Source organism: Acipenser ruthenus, chromosome 46 (assembly GCF_902713425.1).
Source record: "Acipenser ruthenus chromosome 46, fAciRut3.2 maternal haplotype, whole genome shotgun sequence".
Classification (NCBI taxonomy): Eukaryota; Metazoa; Chordata; class Actinopteri; order Acipenseriformes; family Acipenseridae; genus Acipenser; species Acipenser ruthenus.
The window spans coordinates 4,728,206-4,747,908 of NC_081234.1; the positions used below are offsets into that span (position 1 = coordinate 4,728,206).

At 42.4% G+C, this 19,703-nt stretch overlaps 1 protein-coding gene across 1 annotated transcript in view; it reads left to right on the top strand.

The window, feature by feature from the left end:
• LOC117397888 (U5 small nuclear ribonucleoprotein 200 kDa helicase) overlaps positions 1-19,703 on the top strand; it is a 37,572-nt gene that overhangs the window by 16,725 nt on the left and 1,144 nt on the right. Inside the window, exons 16-44 of the mRNA XM_059013508.1 lie at positions 2-125; positions 354-503; positions 992-1,102; positions 1,234-1,365; positions 1,542-1,730; positions 2,199-2,396; positions 2,831-2,983; positions 3,229-3,309; positions 3,590-3,673; positions 3,905-4,011; positions 4,155-4,273; positions 4,481-4,635; positions 5,069-5,258; positions 5,380-5,553; positions 6,229-6,389; positions 7,166-7,393; positions 8,335-8,526; positions 8,916-9,094; positions 9,396-9,547; positions 10,770-10,878; positions 11,606-11,714; positions 13,333-13,522; positions 13,904-14,068; positions 14,541-14,662; positions 15,133-15,276; positions 15,614-15,790; positions 15,934-16,094; positions 16,903-16,984; positions 17,251-17,343. Of these exons, the coding sequence (XP_058869491.1) occupies positions 2-125; positions 354-503; positions 992-1,102; positions 1,234-1,365; positions 1,542-1,730; positions 2,199-2,396; positions 2,831-2,983; positions 3,229-3,309; positions 3,590-3,673; positions 3,905-4,011; positions 4,155-4,273; positions 4,481-4,635; positions 5,069-5,258; positions 5,380-5,553; positions 6,229-6,389; positions 7,166-7,393; positions 8,335-8,526; positions 8,916-9,094; positions 9,396-9,547; positions 10,770-10,878; positions 11,606-11,714; positions 13,333-13,522; positions 13,904-14,068; positions 14,541-14,662; positions 15,133-15,276; positions 15,614-15,790; positions 15,934-16,094; positions 16,903-16,984; positions 17,251-17,343 (4,231 nt within the window). The remainder of the gene's footprint in view (position 1; positions 126-353; positions 504-991; positions 1,103-1,233; positions 1,366-1,541; positions 1,731-2,198; positions 2,397-2,830; positions 2,984-3,228; positions 3,310-3,589; positions 3,674-3,904; positions 4,012-4,154; positions 4,274-4,480; positions 4,636-5,068; positions 5,259-5,379; positions 5,554-6,228; positions 6,390-7,165; positions 7,394-8,334; positions 8,527-8,915; positions 9,095-9,395; positions 9,548-10,769; positions 10,879-11,605; positions 11,715-13,332; positions 13,523-13,903; positions 14,069-14,540; positions 14,663-15,132; positions 15,277-15,613; positions 15,791-15,933; positions 16,095-16,902; positions 16,985-17,250; positions 17,344-19,703) is intronic.

The window sequence follows — 19,703 nt, forward strand, 5'->3', positions numbered from 1 at the left end:
GTTTCCGTCCAGTACCCCTGGAGCAGACATACGTCGGCATCACCGAGAAGAAAGCCATCAAAAGATTCCAGATCATGAACGAGATTGTCTATGAGAAAATCATGGACCATGCTGGCAAAAACCAGGTAGGACTGACCAGAAGACATACTATTCAGCCGTGTAAAGACATATAAAGTATGTTCCATGTTGGTATTTATTTTTCTGTCCTTATGATGCCCTGTTCATTTATTTGTGTAGAGACACACATCTAGACACACACCTACAAGCACTGGTAGAACCAGAAGGATTATTATAGGGTAAACAACCTCAGAAGTGTGGGGAGTAAGAATGAGAGCTAATGCCCTTGTTTGCAGGTGCTGGTGTTTGTCCACTCTCGGAAGGAGACTGGGAAGACAGCTCGAGCGATCAGGGACATGTGTCTGGAGAAGGACACCCTGGGTCTTTTCCTCCGGGAGGGCTCTGCCTCCACTGAGGTCCTGAGGACTGAGGCTGAGCAGTGCAAGGTGAGGGGTTCTCAAACCCACTTTCATCTTATGAAGGTTCCTTGACTGTATTGAAAGCTTGTGTTTTATATGTTAGTCTAATAAATGTATTCATCAGTGGACATGTGATGAAGAAAAATGGCCTACTTGACAGTGATAGTTTTTAAGTCCTATTAAGAGGTTCTATTTACTTGTATAAAAGTGGAATATACATATCCTACCCCAGATCAATTTAAGGTCATGTGATTTTTTTTGGTTTCCAAATTTAATATTTGTAGGTTTCTGCACTTTGACATACTGTACTGTCTTCATATTTTGTACAGAGCTGTATTCTATGATTCTCCTTTTTTTGTTCCGTTATGGGTGTTGTCCAGTAAACATGACATTGTGGAATACACCTTAAAAAACAATGGAAAATGTAACATTTGTTTCTACTGGGTAGAGAAAACAATCAAATAAAATGACACTTGTGCTTTTCCACTGAGCCCGTATGTCCCATTTATTACCAGAACCTGGAGCTGAAGGATCTCCTTCCCTACGGCTTTGCGATTCATCACGCTGGCATGACAAGAGTGGACAGGACGCTTGTTGAGGATCTGTTTGCTGACAGACACATTCAGGTAGAGTCACAGCTCTCCACAGAGCATCATTGTATCTGTTTAAATCCAGGGTATGCTCTTCAGAGTACTGAGTGTATCTGTTTTAGTTAAAGTTCAAAGTCAGACTATGCTAACGTGCCTTCCTGTTGTAGGTGCTGGTGTCGACTGCCACTCTGGCTTGGGGTGTCAACTTGCCAGCGCACACCGTCATTATCAAAGGGACACAAGTCTACAGCCCTGAGAAAGGGCGCTGGACTGAGCTTGGGGCTTTGGACATTCTGCAGGTAACTCTTTCAGTGCATTGTTTAAACCTGCCACATCAGGTCTTCTATTCAGAATTTAGATTATTAATCGAGGTGAAATATGAGCTGTGTTTGTAGTTTGTAAGTTGAGGGCAGGTGATTTTGTTTCGTTTAAGTTTCATGAGGAATCCTCCTGATTTTGTGTGTGTGTTTTTCAGATGCTGGGTAGAGCTGGTCGCCCCCAGTATGATACGAAGGGAGAAGGTATCTTGATCACCTCCCATGGTGAGCTGCAGTACTACCTCTCCCTGCTCAACCAGCAGCTTCCCATTGAGAGCCAGATGGTCTCCAAACTCCCGGACATGCTCAACGCAGAGGTGGTCCTGGGAAATGTGCAGAGCGCAAAGGTAAGCCGTATCCTGTGTTTTAACCCCGGCAACTCGATGATAAAATATGTTGGTTTGTAATAACAAGAGATCCTGTTCATATACATTGATGTTGACCTATGTCATAAAATGTTTTATATTTTCACAGAAGGATCTTTGCCACCTCACACCGATGATTAGGTGTAAATAGTATGTTAATGTCTGATTTAGATTAGGTGAATAACAGTAATTCATCCAGTCATAGTGCAAGCAGCAAAGAGCATGTGAAACAAAACCGTCTGTCACTACCATTATCAACGGGAATTGCCCTGAAGTTGCCTCATTAAATGCAACAATAGTCTTGGTCTACACAGAACATCTTGAAGTGTTCTGTTAAAGTGAATGGTATTCTACCCTGGATATTGAGCTGCAGCAAATAAAAACTGTAAATGCTAAATAAATTTGTAGGACATCCTCCTCACCCTGTCTTGTCTGCGTGTGTCTCTTTAGGACGCAGTGAACTGGCTGGGCTACACCTACCTGTATATCCGCTTGCTGCGTAACCCTCCCCTCTATGGGGTCTCCCACGATGAGAAGATTGTGGACCCCCTGCTGGAGCGCCGCCGCCTGGACCTCGTTCACACTGCCGCCCTCGTCCTGGACAAGAACAACCTGATCAAGTACGACAAGAGGACCGGCACCTTCCAGGTACGCTCGCCACCTCCAGCTGCTCTGCATGCTATAGCAAGAGGAATGCTGGGAGAAATTTCAAATCGTACCTTTTATATTCCTGTTCAGACACAATTTCCGTAAAAACATGGTAGTATTTCCAGTTCCAGATTTTACTTTTGTATTTATTTCAAACTGTACATTGAAGTCAGTGTACAGTGCGCCATAATAGTTGTTTCCCATACATCAGTGTACTACAAAGACTGAAAGATTTTTGGACTATAGACTTTTTTTTTCACAAAATCAACATCTTTCACAACTGTGATTGAACATCAAAAAGCAGTGGGCTTGCCTGTACTCTGTTGTTGCTGACTTTTCCACTGTAATGAGTGCTATACATGGACAGGCCCCAGTATAGTGGTTTGGTAGCCCTGAAACTGAAGTATGTGACTGTGCTTGTTTCTTTTGTGTAGGTGACAGACTTGGGCCGTATTGCCAGTCACTTCTACATCACCCATGACAGTATCCAGACCTACAACCAGCTGCTGAAGCCCACGCTGAGTGAGATCGAGCTCTTCAGAGTGTTCTCCCTCTCCTCGGAGTTCAGGAACATCACCGTGAGAGAGGTAACAGGCTGTTTCATTGTGTACTTGGTAAAAATATTTTATCTCCTGAAACCTGTTTGTGGACCATCTTATTCTTACGAAGCATCGGCAGGAATCAAACCATACTAATGTGATTAGCTGTGCTCATGTTTTCTGTGCTGTCCCAGCTCAGAGTATCAGAGAATTCACCCAGATACAAAGGGGTGATCCAGGGAAAGAATGCCCAGCAGACCTGGCCTACATTGATTCCCTTGTTTTTATTACAGGAGGAGAAACTGGAACTCCAGAAGCTGCTGGAGAGAGTCCCCATTCCTGTGAAGGAGAGCATTGAGGAGCCCAGTGCAAAGGTATGGCACAGTAGGGAGCTCATACTGTCTAATGTATTGATGCTTTGAAAGGTTGTCTGCTGTCAAGCGCCATGTCCACACATGTGTTTATGGTTGTACGCTATGCATTGGGCAATACACTGATACAGTAGATTGCTTTTTAAAAAAAAAAAAAAAAAACATTGATCTGATGGGGCCAGTGTAGTGTTGCATATTAGTCAATTACATCAGTTACACAAAAATAAAACTGCCGGCTGTCCTGTATCTGTGAATGTGACCCTGGGATTGAAATGTGTTTCAGATCAACGTGCTGCTCCAGGCATACATCTCTCAGCTGAAGCTGGAAGGCTTTGCTCTCATGGCTGACATGGTTTATGTAACGCAGGTGAGTAAAAAAAAAAAAAAAGCAACTGCGCTGAGACAGGGAGGGGTAGGGGAGTGTACAACTACTCACCATTACAGGAATGAGAAGAAACATGCCATACAGTATATATGTACAGCTACTGGCATTGGTATAGGACTGTTAGGACTTAGAACCTAGTCTTGTGGCTTAGCCTGTAAACTCTAATTGTTTCCCCTGTAAACTCTAATGGCTGTACTGGCCCTTCCTCTCCAGTCGGCAGGGCGGCTGATGCGAGCGATATTCGAGATTGTGCTGAACCGCGGCTGGGCCCAGCTCACCGACAAGACCGTCAACCTCTGCAAGATGATAGACAAGAGAATGTAAGTCACTTACTCCTGCCTTCCACCCCTGTGTGGCAAAAGTGAATGTTCACATCCAGCCGCTTCCATTTTGAGTGCATTGTCACTGTTCCCTGCACATGTAATCAGGCTTTTTTGTTCTCCTCGTCCCTTCCCCATTGCAGGTGGCAGTCAATGTCCCCGTTGCGTCAGTTCAGGAAGCTTCCTGAAGAAGTCATTAAGAAGATTGAGAAGAAGAACTTCCCATTTGAGCGTCTCTATGACCTGAACCACAATGAAATAGGTAACCAATCTGTTTTTCAAACCACCTGTTACAGCAAATCCAGGCCCTAAAGTATCTCCTGACTCCTCTAATAAAGCTGTTCTCATGTAAATTCCAATATTGTGTTCATGGTTTTGGACACTGGAATCTAAAGAGTTGACCTGTAGTTTAATTCTTATCTTGCTTTCAACTTAATGAACTCACAATTATCTCTCTCTCTTTCTTCAGGAGAGTTGATTCGAATGCCTAAGATGGGCAAGACAATCCACAAGTACGTCCACCAGTTCCCCAAGCTGGACCTGTCTGTCCACCTGCAGCCAATCACCAGGTCCACCCTGAAAGTAGAGCTGACCATCACACCCGACTTCCAGTGGGACGAAAAGGTGAGACCCTCTTCCGATTCCGCTGAATTCTGTATCTACTAAAATTACTGGCTTTTGAGTTTGAATGTATTCTAAAGTATTTCTATAAACATAGGGTAAACACAAATGTTAAAGGGTGCATAAGGACCTTTTTATTTTATTGTGTTACATGTTCCCATGTGTTACTACACCTGTTTACATAAACGTAAACAGTTGTAGCAACACATGGGAACATGTAACACAATAAAATAAAAAGGTCCTTATATACCCTTTAAGGCTAGTGCCTTCATCAGTATAATTCATCTTAGATTTTTATGTTGACAATTGTATAACAGTTCATCCAGTTACTAGTATCTGCTCTTCAAATGTGTTAAGATGGCTTTGCTGTGGATTGGAGCGAGGCACAGGCAGGTGCAATGTGTGCTCATGTGCTGTGTGTTTGTCTGCTCCCCAGGTGCACGCCTCTTCAGAGGCATTCTGGATCCTAGTGGAGGATGTGGACAGTGAAGTGATCCTGCACCACGAATACTTCCTGCTAAAGGCCAAGTACGCTCAGGACGAGCACCTGGTGACCTTCTTCGTGCCGGTCTTTGAGCCTCTTCCACCCCAGTACTTTATCCGCGTGGTCTCCGACCGCTGGCTGTGTGAGTGTCCTCACGATGGTTGCAAGTGCAAAGGGATCCTCAAATTGAATTACTACGTTCCACGTTTTGAATGGTTACATTGCATATTAATATAAATATGTATTTTATTTGTATTCTATAGCCTGCGAGACCCAGCTTCCTGTATCGTTCCGCCACCTGATCCTGCCAGAGAAGTACCCACCTCCCACTGAGCTGCTAGACCTGCAGCCCCTGCCAGTGTCTGCCCTGAGAAACAGTGCCTTTGAGAGCCTCTACCAGGACAAGTTCCCTTTCTTCAACCCCATACAGACACAGGGTAAGCCAGGCATCCGGAAAACAAACCGCTGCTGGATCAATACATGGGATTTTGTTAGTTTGTAATGACAATCCACATCTTCCAAATCGAAAAAATACTGAAATATCCCACCTGTGTTGTAAGCCCTCCAGGCGTGTGTGTGTGTGTGTGTCTATATAATTAGGGCTGTAACTCAATTTACATTTTGATTTGGTTAATTTAAGGGCATTGGTTGATTTACCAGTTGATTTAATCCGTGCACATTTTTAATAAAGTTAACAATCCTATAGCGTATGTCCTGCATAGTCGCACTTAAACAATCAATAGAATCTAAATAAATAAGCCCAATGGGAATTTGGTCTTTTTTAAAAGCTTTTTTTATTATTATTTTTATTTTAGTAACGGAACACATTTTCACTTTCGGGCCACTGTCAGTCAAATACCTGAAAACACAAGACAGCTGAGCCACGCTTCCATCGTCGCTTGTTTAATCTGCCATTACAGCTACCTACGTGGCTTCCTGTATTTCTGCTTTTATTCATTCGGAATCTTGTTTGAGGATACTGTGGCTATTGACAAGCGATTGCTTAACATGCTGTCAGTCAGAAGTCACAGAGCATATTATGACTTCAGTGAGCCGTTGCATCTCTGCAGGGTGGTTGGCAAGTTCATCTTAACTTGTTTGTCTCTCCCCAGTGTTCAATGCAGTGTACAACAGCGACGACAATGTGTTTGTGGGCGCCCCGACTGGCAGTGGGAAGACCATCTGTGCTGAGTTTGCCATCCTGAGAATGCTGCTGCAGAACGCAGAGGGGCGATGTGTCTACATCACCCCCATGGAGGCCCTGGCAGAGCAGGTAACGTGGGGTACCCTGGCATGGGGTTACTATCAGACAGGCATTTGGGGAATTGAAGGCTGTTGCATGGAATTGTACTTCAGTCAATTCTCATTAAGACTAACTTCAAGGGACCAGAAAAAAGTCTTATCAGAAATCCTTATCATGAACCTATGCCAAATATTCCTGTCGACGGCTGTATATTGAAGATATGTAGTACATTGATATTACTGCACATACAGCATTCACTGAACTGATACTTACATGTATATTTTACATAAACCACTTAAACTGGAAATAAGGCACACATACAGAGGTCTGTGTTGCAGCAAGATGGACTCTGGGCTGTAGTTCTGCTACAGCAGTTGGCAGCAGAACAATGATTCCATGCGTCTCCCAGTGCACCACATTTACTGTACTCCAGTATGACAACCACCGTCCTTCTTATCCAATTACATGCTTATTGATTTGTACCTGTTGGGGCTATGGAAATAACTTGAGCTAAAAGGAAATTAGCGCTAAGTGAATTTGTATTACAAGGTGCAATTTGTGTCATCCGAGTTTATATTAAGGAGAGTTGACTGTAAAATTAGATTTGTTTTACCTCTAATTTAATACAAACATTTTTCTGGCTTTTTGTCTGTTTTGTAGTCTATGTACACAGAATAATGTGAGTTTGAAATAAACTCCTGGTTGAAACAAAAAAGTGGAATGGATGATACAAAATGCTTGATATTATTGTGAAAGACAGAAAAGGGGCTTGTGTTTTAATGTGTTCTGCGGACCGCCTCCCTCAGGTGTTTGCCGACTGGTATGACAAGTTCCAGGAGACGCTGAATAAGAAGGTGGTCCTGCTGACTGGAGAGACCAGCACTGACCTCAAGCTGCTGGGGAAGGGTGACATCATCATCAGCACCCCTGAGAAGTGGGACATCCTGTCCCGGCGCTGGAAGCAGCGCAAGAACGTGCAGAACGTCAGCCTGGTCCTCATCGACGAGACGCACCTCATCGGGGGGGACAATGGGGTACGCTTATATACAAAGTTAAAGAGATACTGGGGTACGCTTATATACAAAGATAAAGATATACTGGGGTACGCTTATATACAAAGATAAAGAGATACTGGGGTGTGTTTAAATACGAATTACTGTCATTTCTAGGATAAAACCATAATGTGTGGATCTTTTATGTGTGAATGAAGTGGTGGCAATACATATTAGGTAAGATTAGCTAGAATTATTTTGTAGACTCTATGTACTTTAACACTAGAACCGCTGCCGGCAGTCATGATGGTTACATTTTAAACAACATCAATATTAAAATGAAAGACAAACTATCAGATACAACTCAAAAGTTTTATTCAAGCACATCATATCAAACACCTGCACAGCTGAAACGCTGTATTTAAATGAACAATTAAACAAAGGTTTTATTTTGTAACTTACCACATATAAGCACTACTTAAAAAAAATGAAAAAAATATAATAAAATAAACATTTCAAAAGAAAATATTCCAGGTTGAGCTGCAGCACTCTGCTGCTCTGCAGTCTTCTGATTGAAATGTTTTGAAGCGCTGTGGCTAGCTTCAAGATGAAATCTCTCCTATTGATATTTTCCCTGGAGCATTCATTGTACAAAATGAAGGAACTGATGGCTGCCAGGTCCAGTAGAGAACAGACTTGTATATCAAAATAAAATAGAATATTGTAGGTTATATTCAAAATAAAAACATGTATTGTAAAAGGCGTCAAAAAGACGGCTCTGGTGGTTCTAGGTAGAGGGGATTATAACTTTTATTTTATTTTTGCGATCCTGCCTTTTAAAAGTGAAAACCGTCAAAATGACTGCTGTGGCAGTTCTAGTGTTAAATGCTGTATTAATGAGGAATATACATATCTTCCCTCCCTGTGCAACTGGGTAAGCAATCTGGCAGTTTTTTTTACTTACTTTTTCTTCTTTTCCCCAGCCTGTTTTGGAGGTGATCTGTTCCCGTATGCGTTACATTTCATCACAGATTGAGCGTCCAATCAGAATCGTCGCTCTCAGCTCCTCTCTTTCCAACGCCAAGGATGTTGCCCATTGGCTGGGCTGCAGCACCACGGCAACGTTTAACTTCCACCCGAACGTGAGGCCGGTCCCGCTGGAGCTTCACATCCAGGTATGTTGTGTGTGTTAGCCATGGGGCTGCATATACACAGGGAGCAGTGCCCTGTGGAACCTCCTTCACAACTTATACTCAAACTTGTAACAAGTGTCTGTTTTCAACGGAATTTGTTCTAGTGCATTGGCCATATTTATCAAGGCTTCTTACTCTAGCAATGTCACCTTTTTTCTTCTAGTTTTGTAGCTATTGGTGATTACCGCCTCTTTACTTAGTTACTTCATTGTGCTCCGTCTTTAACAATACATTCTCGTTTGCTTTGTATTTTTAAAATTGAGCTTCAATGACCAAACAGTTTTGTTGTAGCCGAAGTCTGTTTGAACCAAGGAAAGAATGCATGGTGTACAGGTTCTCTACCTTGCCCTACCACTTTCTCTGTCCCCCAGGGTTTCAACGTGAGCCACACCCAGACACGCCTGCTGTCCATGGCCAAGCCTGTGTACCACGCCATCATGAAGCACTCTTCCACCAAACCAGCCATCGTGTTCGTCCCCTCGCGCAAGCAGACTCGCCTCACAGCCATCAACATTCTCACCTTCTGTGCCTCAGATGTCCTGCCACAGAGGTAAGCAGAAGAAAGAAAACAAGAAATCATTGATATTAAACCCAGACCTTCACCTTGACCACTCTGCTTCGAGGCGTGGCTTATGTTATTTTAATGTGGTGTTTTGCGAATGTTAATGTTAAAAACCCACTGTTAAACATCAAGGCATAAAGGTCAGAAGCACTGGGAAATGTTCCATGCAATGCTTTTTAAACTGAAAACCTTAACTCGCACGTACCTACATTTTGAGATGGGTGTCCTAAGGGTCTCTCCAATGTAAATCTCCTTGCGTTGTCTGACCTCTCCCCTGGCTGTCCTGCAGGTTCCTGCGCTGCACAGAGAAGGACCTGGCTCCCTTCCTGGAGAAGCTGAGTGATGCCACCCTGAAGGAAACTCTGGCTAATGGGGTGGGCTACCTGCACGAGGGCCTGAACCCCACCGAGCGCAGGATCGTAGAGCAGCTCTTCAATTCGGGTAAGCACTAGGGCTTGTGTCCACTTCTCAAATCCTCCTGTGCATTTCCATGTGCATGTGCAATGGGATTTCTTTGAGGCATTAAATGTCTTTTTTTTTCTACTTTCTACAAATCAGCTAAAGGAAGCTGATGAGTAATGGTTTTGTGAAAATATGGTTCTCCATGGGTGGGGCTTGTTGGAGGTGATTTTGAAAAATATATAGTTTTAAACGTTAAAAACATTTTGAAAAGATGCTGTGTTAGGGAGGTAGTGTGCGTCCCCCTCGATGTGCGGTCTCGACAGCAGGAGGAAACCGGAAGTCTGCCATCTTGGGTGATGCACGTAGCTGCAATGGCTCTGAGCATTTTAAAATAAAAAGCTTTCTATAAATTATCGCATATATGTCTAATATAAATAGGTCTTTTCTTCTCTCCTTAAATGCAATTAAAACAACCTGTTAATCAATTTGTGTATCTCAATCATAACTGAGAAACATGTGAATAGTAAAATTGGTTTTAATTTGTGTTTTTTCTTTCTGTGAAACCACAAAATGGGCTTTTAAATCATAAGTTTTGCTTTTTCATTTAAATGCTGAAGCGACTCCTCTTTATTAATTTTAATGCAGTTACTCGTCATAACGATTGTAATAGTGAGTCCAGCAAAATGCTTTATATTATTATAGCTTTAATAAAGATTAGTTGCTTAACACGTTGCGATCTCGTTTGTATGTTGTGCTTGTACTTTTAAAATGAAGTCTTGGCCTATTTAAAAGCCAATTAAATTGTTTGACAGAAAAGAAAAAAAAAACGAAGTTAAATAAATTACTAAATTATTTCCTATATATAAATAAATGTATAAGAACAGTGAAGCAATATGAAAAAATAGCATTGGCAGTATGATAATGGTCTATTTTGTTTAGAGGGTGAGCATTAATTGCATACTGAAATGTTATGCAGTGTATAACTATCCAATGACAATGATGCCACGTGACACAGGTAGGAAGTAATAAAAAAAATAAAAAACTGAGTAGCTGTTATTTGCAGAGACCCGCTTCTTAATATTTGATCAGCACATTTTTAAAAGATTAAGCAAAACTAAAAATGTTTAAATTTTACTAACGTTTAAACTCCTAAACAACTTGCATCCCTGATTGACTCTAATTTGTTCTCATAGGGGTGTATCTTGTTGATCTACATGAAAGGCGCTATATAAATGTAATTCTGTCTGCAATCCCCTCACAGGTGCTGTGCAGGTGGTGGTTGCCTCGCGTAGCCTGTGCTGGGGGATGAACATCTCCTCTCACTTGGTCATCATCATGGACACGCAGTACTACAATGGCAAGATTCATGCGTGAGTACTCTGACTACACATACATTGATAACTATATGAGGCTTACAGACAGGCATTGGGGGAATTTAGTTTAAACATCATGTGGTCATGGAAGACCACTCTTTATGAGATTAGATCTTTTATAATTACATCCATAACTTGTATAACACGGATAAACAATAGTAGTACTATTACTTGGTAATGAAGTCATAACAGAATTTTATTGATTTTAATGATCCATTATTTGTTTCACTGCACTGGCCGTGTGTATTTAGACATGCATGGCTTAATCTGTAAAACATAATCTTTCAAAGGTTATATTCAGAAGCAGTCCTTCAGTGTTAAAGCTCACTGTGTGCTTTCTCAATGTGAAATACCATTGACTGGCATGCTTAAGTTAGCAGTAACACTCGAGGGTTGTTTCTGAGAACGGCCTTAGCCATGTATGTCGAAGTACACGCGGAAAAGTCATTTAATACAAAGTTTCTGTATTTGTCTCCTATAATATTTCTTTGATCTTTAAAAAAGGAAAGAAAATCTAATGACAAGTCTAATATAATATATGATATTCCACACACACAGAGCTCCTGCCAGTTTAGCTCCATTAGCTCACCTGCTAGACCTAGCTTTGGAGCCAGGTGCACGATGCTGTAGTTGACTCATTGCTGAATCTGTTCTGAAGGTAACTGGTCTAGACTGGTGGTCTTTTGAAGAGTGGTTTGCCCTGTTCTAATCCAGTCTCTCCCAGGTATGTGGATTACCCGATCTACGATGTCCTGCAGATGGTTGGGAGGGCAAACCGGCCCCTGCAGGATGATGAAGGCCGCTGTGTAATAATGTGCCAGGGATCCAAGAAGGTGAGAACATGGCCAACACAGTGGTTTTAAATTGGAGACTGTGATTGAGCTTCACTACATTCAGGTATACGTGGCTTATTGGTCATAATACTGTACTTCAAAATGGGGTATATAACACTGACACATTTTCACCGGGACAGAGGTTTGAGATGGAAGATACTACGAGCAAAAAGAAAATAGATTGCACGTGGTATGTCTTCAATAAATGTGTGTTTTCGACTAATATTTTAATTACATTTTTACCAGTTTCAAAACGCTTGAGATGATTATACTTCTGAAATATATATATATTTTTTTTTAAAGGTAAATAAAACAAAAAATGTAAAAGTATTAGTATTGTGATTTTTATTTCTGTTTACTGGAGTATTTACAGAAAGATTGTGCTTTACTAATTTAGTATTCAATTATACAACGGTAACGTTCATGAGCAGCACCGAGCACTCTGAGCAGAACAGAACTCTCCACAGAGGCAGAATCGCCAGACGCCTGCCTAGGATTAATAGCCAATTAAGCTAGAAACATCGTGATGGCGAAGAAAATCTTTCGTGGGTGACGAAAATAAAATTGAAGTGACTAAAACATTTTATTCTGCGTCCAGTTTTACTAAAAAGGTCTTGATTTAAGTCTCAGGCTCCAGTTAAATTGGTCTGGGGTAAGACTGTTGCACAACCTTGGAGGTCTTGTGTAAGACTAGCCTTAACCTGCTGTTGCTAAGCATTGAAGACTGGTCATGCTTTCAGAGCCTGATAGAAAAAAAGTGGCTGCCAGCGAATCATAAGAAAATAATTATTGATGTAGTGTTCACAAAAAGTATGGGGTATCTGATTTCAAAACAGAATTTCAAAATAACACATACATAGAACTGGGATGTAAATGTGGGATGAAAATAGACATCCCACATGCGCCGATTACCAGATCGCTCCCTGTAATGTCCTTCTAACTGAGAGAATTTACTTCATTCACATACATTTTTGTAGTTTGTTGGGTTTTGCAATATTAGCTGAATATCCCCTATTTTTTTTGCGAGCAGTATATTTTGGTTAGTTGTCTCTTTAAATATAATATTAATTGACACAGTGTTACCATGGATCTGACTAGAAAACTACAATTTAGTGTGGCCAGTGAAATAAACACATTTAGCCTTTTATTGCCAAAAAACATTTTCATTTGTACTAGGACAGGATCATGTTATAAATGGTTAAATGAGTTAATTTTGCAGCTGAAGTTTTATAAAATTAATATGTAAATTGGACATAAATTTAAAAGATTTGATTTGAGTAACATTTTAAAAAATATGTGTAATGGCCGTCATGTGTGATTTATCAAGTTAGTCCATCTGGTAAAATGACTAGTTAAGTGAAGTCATTTCTGATTTTATTTTTCTACAAAGTTAAAATTCGCTTCTAAAAGTGGTTCAGAATGCATCGAGAGCATGTACAACCCCAGAGCTTCTGGAGGTGTAGGTGGCCCCAGACCCCAGATAAGATTGGTTTTGCCCCAGGAGTTTGTCAAAATGATCATTGGCCACTTTCACCCATGGGTATAATTTGCTGCTCCTTTTTGCTGTGATGTTCCATGCAGTGACCGGAATACTTCTCCTGTGTGCGTTTTGCGTTAGGATTTCTTCAAGAAGTTCCTGTACGAGCCGCTGCCAGTGGAGTCTCACCTGGACCACTGTATGCATGACCACTTCAACGCAGAGATCGTCACCAAGACCGTGGAGAACAAGCAGGACGCTGTGGACTACCTCACCTGGACCTTCCTGTACCGGAGGATGACCCAGAACCCCAACTATTACAACCTGCAGGGTGAGGGGGAGCAGTGTGGTGTGAACACGTTAGGAAGAATGAGTCTGACTTGCAACAAACACCAGACTATGTCCAGTGTTGTGAAGAGTGACAACTATATGTTCTGTTCTCTCCACCTATTTTACTGTGTGGGTGGGTCTAGGTGAGGGGAGTGAACAATGTGTGCGAGGCTGACTGGCTGGTCCCTCTGGGTGAGGGGAGTGAGCAATGCGTGAGGCTGACTGGCTGGTCCCTCTGGGTGAGGGGAGTGAGCAATGCCTGAGGCTGACTGGCTGGTCCCTCTGGGTGAGGGGAGTGAGCAATGCCTGAGGCTGACTGGCTGGTCCCTCTGGATGAGGGGAGTGAGCCATGTGTGAGGCTGACTGGCTGTTCTCTCTGCAGGCATGTCACACAGGCACTTGTCGGATCATCTGTCTGAGCTGGTGGAGCACACTCTGAACGATCTGGAGCAGTCCAAGTGCATCAGCATTGAGGATGAGATGGACGTGGCACCGCTGAACCTGGGCATGATTGCAGCGTATTACTACATCAACTACACCACCATTGGTGAGAGCTGCCTGCACACACTGACCGTAGGGGCTGGTTTCCAGTGTAAAAACCCTTACTTTAGTGTCCAGTTGGTTTTTCACATACATAATCAGATTTTATAATGTGGGATATTTGAAATCTGTTTGGTTCCAGATCCACATCTTGTACTACATGGTTCCAAAAGATCTCTTCAGTGGGGTATTGGGCATTATTTCAATACAGGATTTGGGAATTCACAATTGCGTGTTGTATTTATGTAAAACAATTGTCTGTAGCCGAGCATTTGAGCCTGTAGAATTTGACATCTGAGTTCCATGGAAATGAGACATGGCCTAGCAATTTATTTTTCTGTAGCACTTTTATTAACTATCAGTAAGTGCTACATAAACTTCTAATATCTTAACACTGAAGTTTTTCTTCATGATGAAATGCTCATCTGTACCCAGTAGACCTGATTCTGAAGTGTTCAAGTAATGTTTTGCTGTTGCAGAGCTGTTCAGCATGTCTCTGAACGCTAAGACCAAGATCCGAGGGCTCATCGAAATCATCTCCAACGCAGCGGAGTACGAAAACATTCCCATCCGGCACCACGAGGACACTCTCCTCCGCCAGGTCAGTCTGCCCGTCTGCCCTGCTGTCTGAGCGCACGTAGGCTTTCAGAGGGACAACAAGGAAATATACTTCAATAAAACAATCAATTTGCACACATGAGTAATGAATAACCAACATTACACATCTGGGATATTTTGATGTACTATTCAAAATGTATTAATTCATTTAATCATATTTGAAAATGTTCAGATGGTGAGACAATATTCTAGCATAGATATAAATGTGCACTCTGGGTTGGCATTTTCACAGAGTTGAGTCTGCATGAACCCAGTATGAAGTACAAAGTTGTGCTGTGAGAGTACAGGTTGTATGCATGCATAGGTTTAGATAAAGAATAAATCTACCACGAGAATGGTTCAGAATTTATTTGTTCCCCCCTCCCCCCCCCAAAAGAACTGGTCAACATTATAATTGATGTATTGTTGCTGAAGATGTTTAAGCCCATGTTTTTGGATGTCTTCTCCCCACAGCTGGCTCAGAAAGTCCCTCACAAGTTGAACAATCCCAAATTCAATGACCCCCATGTGAAGACGAACCTGCTCCTGCAGGCTCACCTCTCCCGCATGCAGCTGAGTGCTGAGCTGCAGTCCGACACTGAAGAGATCCTCAGCAAGGTGGGCAAATCGTCACTCACCCAGACTAGTCATGGAGGCTCATTCGAACATAGCCACATGTGCGCTAACATAAACCAGAAGTTAAATATTGGTCTGATATTGACAAATTATCTAAATACGTGTGTCAAAAGTGTAGTACACATATTGTAGCGGTTCGGTGGTTCACATTTGCCACATGTTAAATGAACTCTTTTTAATTCTGTTCCTCCTGAAGAACCTCCAAGTCCTAGATTTGCTTTTTATAGCCTGTCGCATACCACAGTGGCAGCAGTGAAAATACTGCCTCCCCTCACAGTGAATAACCATGTGCAACTGCTGCTTGTCATCTCTCTCCCAGGCAGTGCGCCTGATCCAGGCCTGTGTGGATGTCCTCTCCAGTAACGGCTGGCTGAGCCCTGCCCTGGCTGCCATGGAGCTGGCCCAGATGGTGACCCAGGCCATGTGGTCCAAGGACTCCTACCTGAAGCAGCTGCCATACTTCACCTCGGAGCATGTCAAGCGCTGCACTGATAAGGTGAGTCACCGCTGTCTCTCTCTTTAGAGTCTCTGTTTAGTCTATATATGAATGTTTGGGATACCCCTACACAGAGGTGTTTATCCAGCCCTGTAGCCCCAGTGGAGGTGTGACTCATCCCTGTGCTGCTTTGTGTTTCCCAGGGAATCGAGAGCATCTTCGACATCATGGAGATGGAGGATGAGGAGCGCAGTGGGCTGCTGCAGCTCTCCGACAGTCAGATAGCAGACGTGGCTCGCTTCTGTAACCGCTACCCCAACATCGAGCTCTCCTACGAGGTGGCTGAGAAGGACAATGTTAAGAGGTGGGCACGGCTCCTTCATATATTCTATTTACCATTCCTGTGTCAACATTAGCTAATGGAGTTCAGTGAACTCAAACGAAAACTTGCCTTTTAACTCATCACTGCAGACCCTTGGTATGTTACTACTTCATATGTTTTCTATTCATATTAAGTAGTAATAATCGATCGGTTTGTCAGTTCAAACCCTTACATTTAATACAGGAGTTTGTGTGCAGTGTCATTGGGCTATGGGAATTGTTTAGCGGGATTGTGCATCTCAGCTCTATCCTGTGCAGAATCTTTAATGCTTGACTAATTAAAAGTGAGCTGAGATGCATCAGTGTGTTGATGCTGTGTTTCATTACACAGGACTGAGCTGTCAGTGTGTTGATGCTGTGTTTCATTACACAGGACTGAGCTGTCAGTGTGTTAATGCTGTGTTTCATTACACAGGACTGAGCTGTCAGTGTGTTAATGCTGTGTTTCATTACACAGGACTGAGCTGTCAGTGTGTTAATGCTGTGTTTCATTACACAGGACTGAGCTGTCAGTGTGTTAATGCTGTGTTTCATTACACAGGACTGAGCTGTCAGTGTGTTAATGCTGTGTTTCATTACACAGGACTGAGCTGTCAGTGTGTTAATGCTGTGTTTCATTACACAGGACTGAGTTGTCAGTGTGTTAATGCTGTGTTTCATTACACAGGACTGAGCTGTTAGTGTGTTAATGCTGTGTTTCATTACAGTAGACTGAGTTGTCAGTGTGTTAATGCTGTGTTTCATTGCACAGGACTGAGCTGTCAGTGTGTTAATGCTGTGTTTCATTACAGTGGGAGTCCTGTTGTGGTTCTGGTGCAGCTAGAGAGAGAAGAGGAGGTGACTGGACCTGTCATTGCGCCACTCTTCCCTCAGGTAACACTTATCTACCAGGAAGCAGGAAATGTTTCTGTTTTATTTTATTTTATTTTTTTGTAGATTTTGCCACAATTGCATTACGTGATTTTGTACAGCAGTTTTCTTTGCCATTTAGTTATTTAGCATCAGCCAACTCAAAACATTTACAAATAGCCAAATGTTTGATCATTTATTATTTTTTTATATAAAAAGCTGTGTTGTGTTTTGTGTGTTGTATGTAAATCCTTCTCTGTCTCATAGCCTGTTCATTCTTTGCTTTCCAGAAACGTGAGGAAGGCTGGTGGGTGGTGATTGGAGACCCCAAGTCTAACAGTCTGATCTCCATTAAGAGACTGACTCTGCAGCAGAAAGCTAAGGTGGGTGTGAGAGGGTCCCAGTCTCATTGAATAACACTGTGTTGTACTGGGCGAGGTTAAATTAATTTGAAAGATTAATCACACAAGTTGCTTGCCCTCTAATTTTAACACTGAGAGTAAAATGTATTTTCAGGGGTGTAAAATGCAACATTACCTTGAAGTCATGAGTAATCTCAATAAATACTGTACAATTAATGCTAATGGGGTAGTGTGACAAGATAGCGTGTGTGGTGAAGTCAGGCCAGAAGCAGGAACTGAAACAGGTACTGCAGGTAGGGTGCAATGGTATTTGCGCCGTCTTTATTTTTAAATACAAAAAATAAAGTAAAAGATTTAAACAAAAACACTGCTCACAGAGCAAAATAAATATTTTAAATAAAACAAATCACGAACTCAAAAATGAATAGCTAATACAGGTCAGGCTGGGAAAATGCCTTCACTGATCCTGCATATGTTGTGTTTTTTTAATTTTCGCTCTCGCTCTCGTTCCTCCTCTGAACATCCACCCCCTCTGAGCTGAGAGTGGGTGTTTTATATTCGTGGCTGGAGCCTTAATTACCTATTAATAAATGACCTTATTAAGGCTCCATCCACATTTCCACGAGAGTTCTATGGAAGGGGTTTTAAACCCCATACCCACCTACTACACATTACAAGACCGGCTCTCTCGCCGGGTCTCAAACAGCAAATAATGAAAGAGGGACGGTGCTCGACCGCCCGCACATAAACACAATAATGATTAGGATAGACCGCTTCGTCCACCCGCCTACAAATACAATAATAATAATACAAAACATACATGTATACAAATAATAATGCAGGGGCGGGGTGTACTCCATCACAGGTAGGCATTAAAAAAGCTCCTTCCATTTTAACTGCAATGTTACGTTGAACTCCTGTACAACCACGCGTGTGTTCTACAAGGTTCTTTATTGGCTCCGCTAATTTCTTTTGACGTATCACACTGACTCTGCAAATGAATTACGTTACTTCTATTTTAACATTAAATTCTTAAACTCGGTGAACATGTTAAGACTTCAATATGAAGCCATACAGATAAAATAAGGACATGCATTAATAAGTTATAAAACAGTTTGTTTAATATTATAGACACCTTTTTTCAGCGCTTGCCTCTGACGATGGTTTCAGTTGGATTTGTAGCTGGATTGGGGTGTTTACGCTTCAACCTGTGTAGCTTCGAATTGTTCTTATTCTTAATGTGATTGGCTGCAAAGACAACAGGGCTAGCCAGAGACTGGATAATGTTTGTTGGGTTGGTTTGTCTGGTGTAGTTTCCTAGTAACTGAAGACATTGTGTTCTGGGAGACATAGTTGTTAGTGGAAGTTTTAGTGGAGGCGGGAGGGGAGGCAGGCAAGCTGTGCAGCAAAATTACTATGCGTAATTTGAATGCATAAAAACGGCAGGTACGCAGCTTATCTCGACCGCTGCATGTATCTATTTTACTGAAATCTGTCTCAGTAAAATGCCATGTATGAAACCAGACTCCAAGCATTCCCATCATCCAACAGAAAGGAGATTATGATCACTGTGACCCCTGAAGAGGAAGTTGATGATGTTTTCACTTCCGGGTGCACCTCCCCCATGAGGCCGTGTGTGTCCATTTTCTCCTGAGAGAAAACGACGGCAATCCACCTCCCCCTGCAACAAGTGCTGGCAAGCATATTTAATCCTGCCTGTGGGAATCTATAGCTAAAGCTCTTCTATCTGACCTTCGTTCCATAAGTAACATAACGGGAATCCTTTCCTATTTCCTCCATGGAAACCGCAAGATCCTCATTCCAACCCAGTCCCTCTTAGTCAGAGATCAGGAGAAAATCTTCCAGCCCAGAGAGGTTTTATGGCAAGAGCTCCTCTAACTGGAAAAACACTGGCAAGAGCGTGCCAGCTGAAAAGCAGGATTTAGGTGCTGTCCCCCCTCCAGTGGAGCAAATCCCAGTGATGCCTAAAGACCAAGTCTTCAGGAGTTCATGGAGGAGTTCTGGGCACAGAAACAGCCAGTCAGTCTGCTCTCTTGGGCTCACCGGGAAAACCGCTGCTCGCGTCGCTAGTCCTGCAGACTACAAGCCATTATACCCCTGAAGACATCCAGGACCGGATCCCTGCATGGGGAGGACGAGGGTGGTTCTCCCGAGACAAAGCGAGATACGTTTCTCATGCCAGCCCATGCACAAGTACAGCAGGCTGAGTCATCAGCTCAGATGTAGCACACATACACTTTCCCTCCTGCCTTTCCCTTCTAATATGTCAGGGTTTAATAATAATAGAAATGGCGGTGCAAGATTCAGTATCTACAAAAGGATTTTTTTTAGGTAGCTATATTGATATCTTCAAGTATACT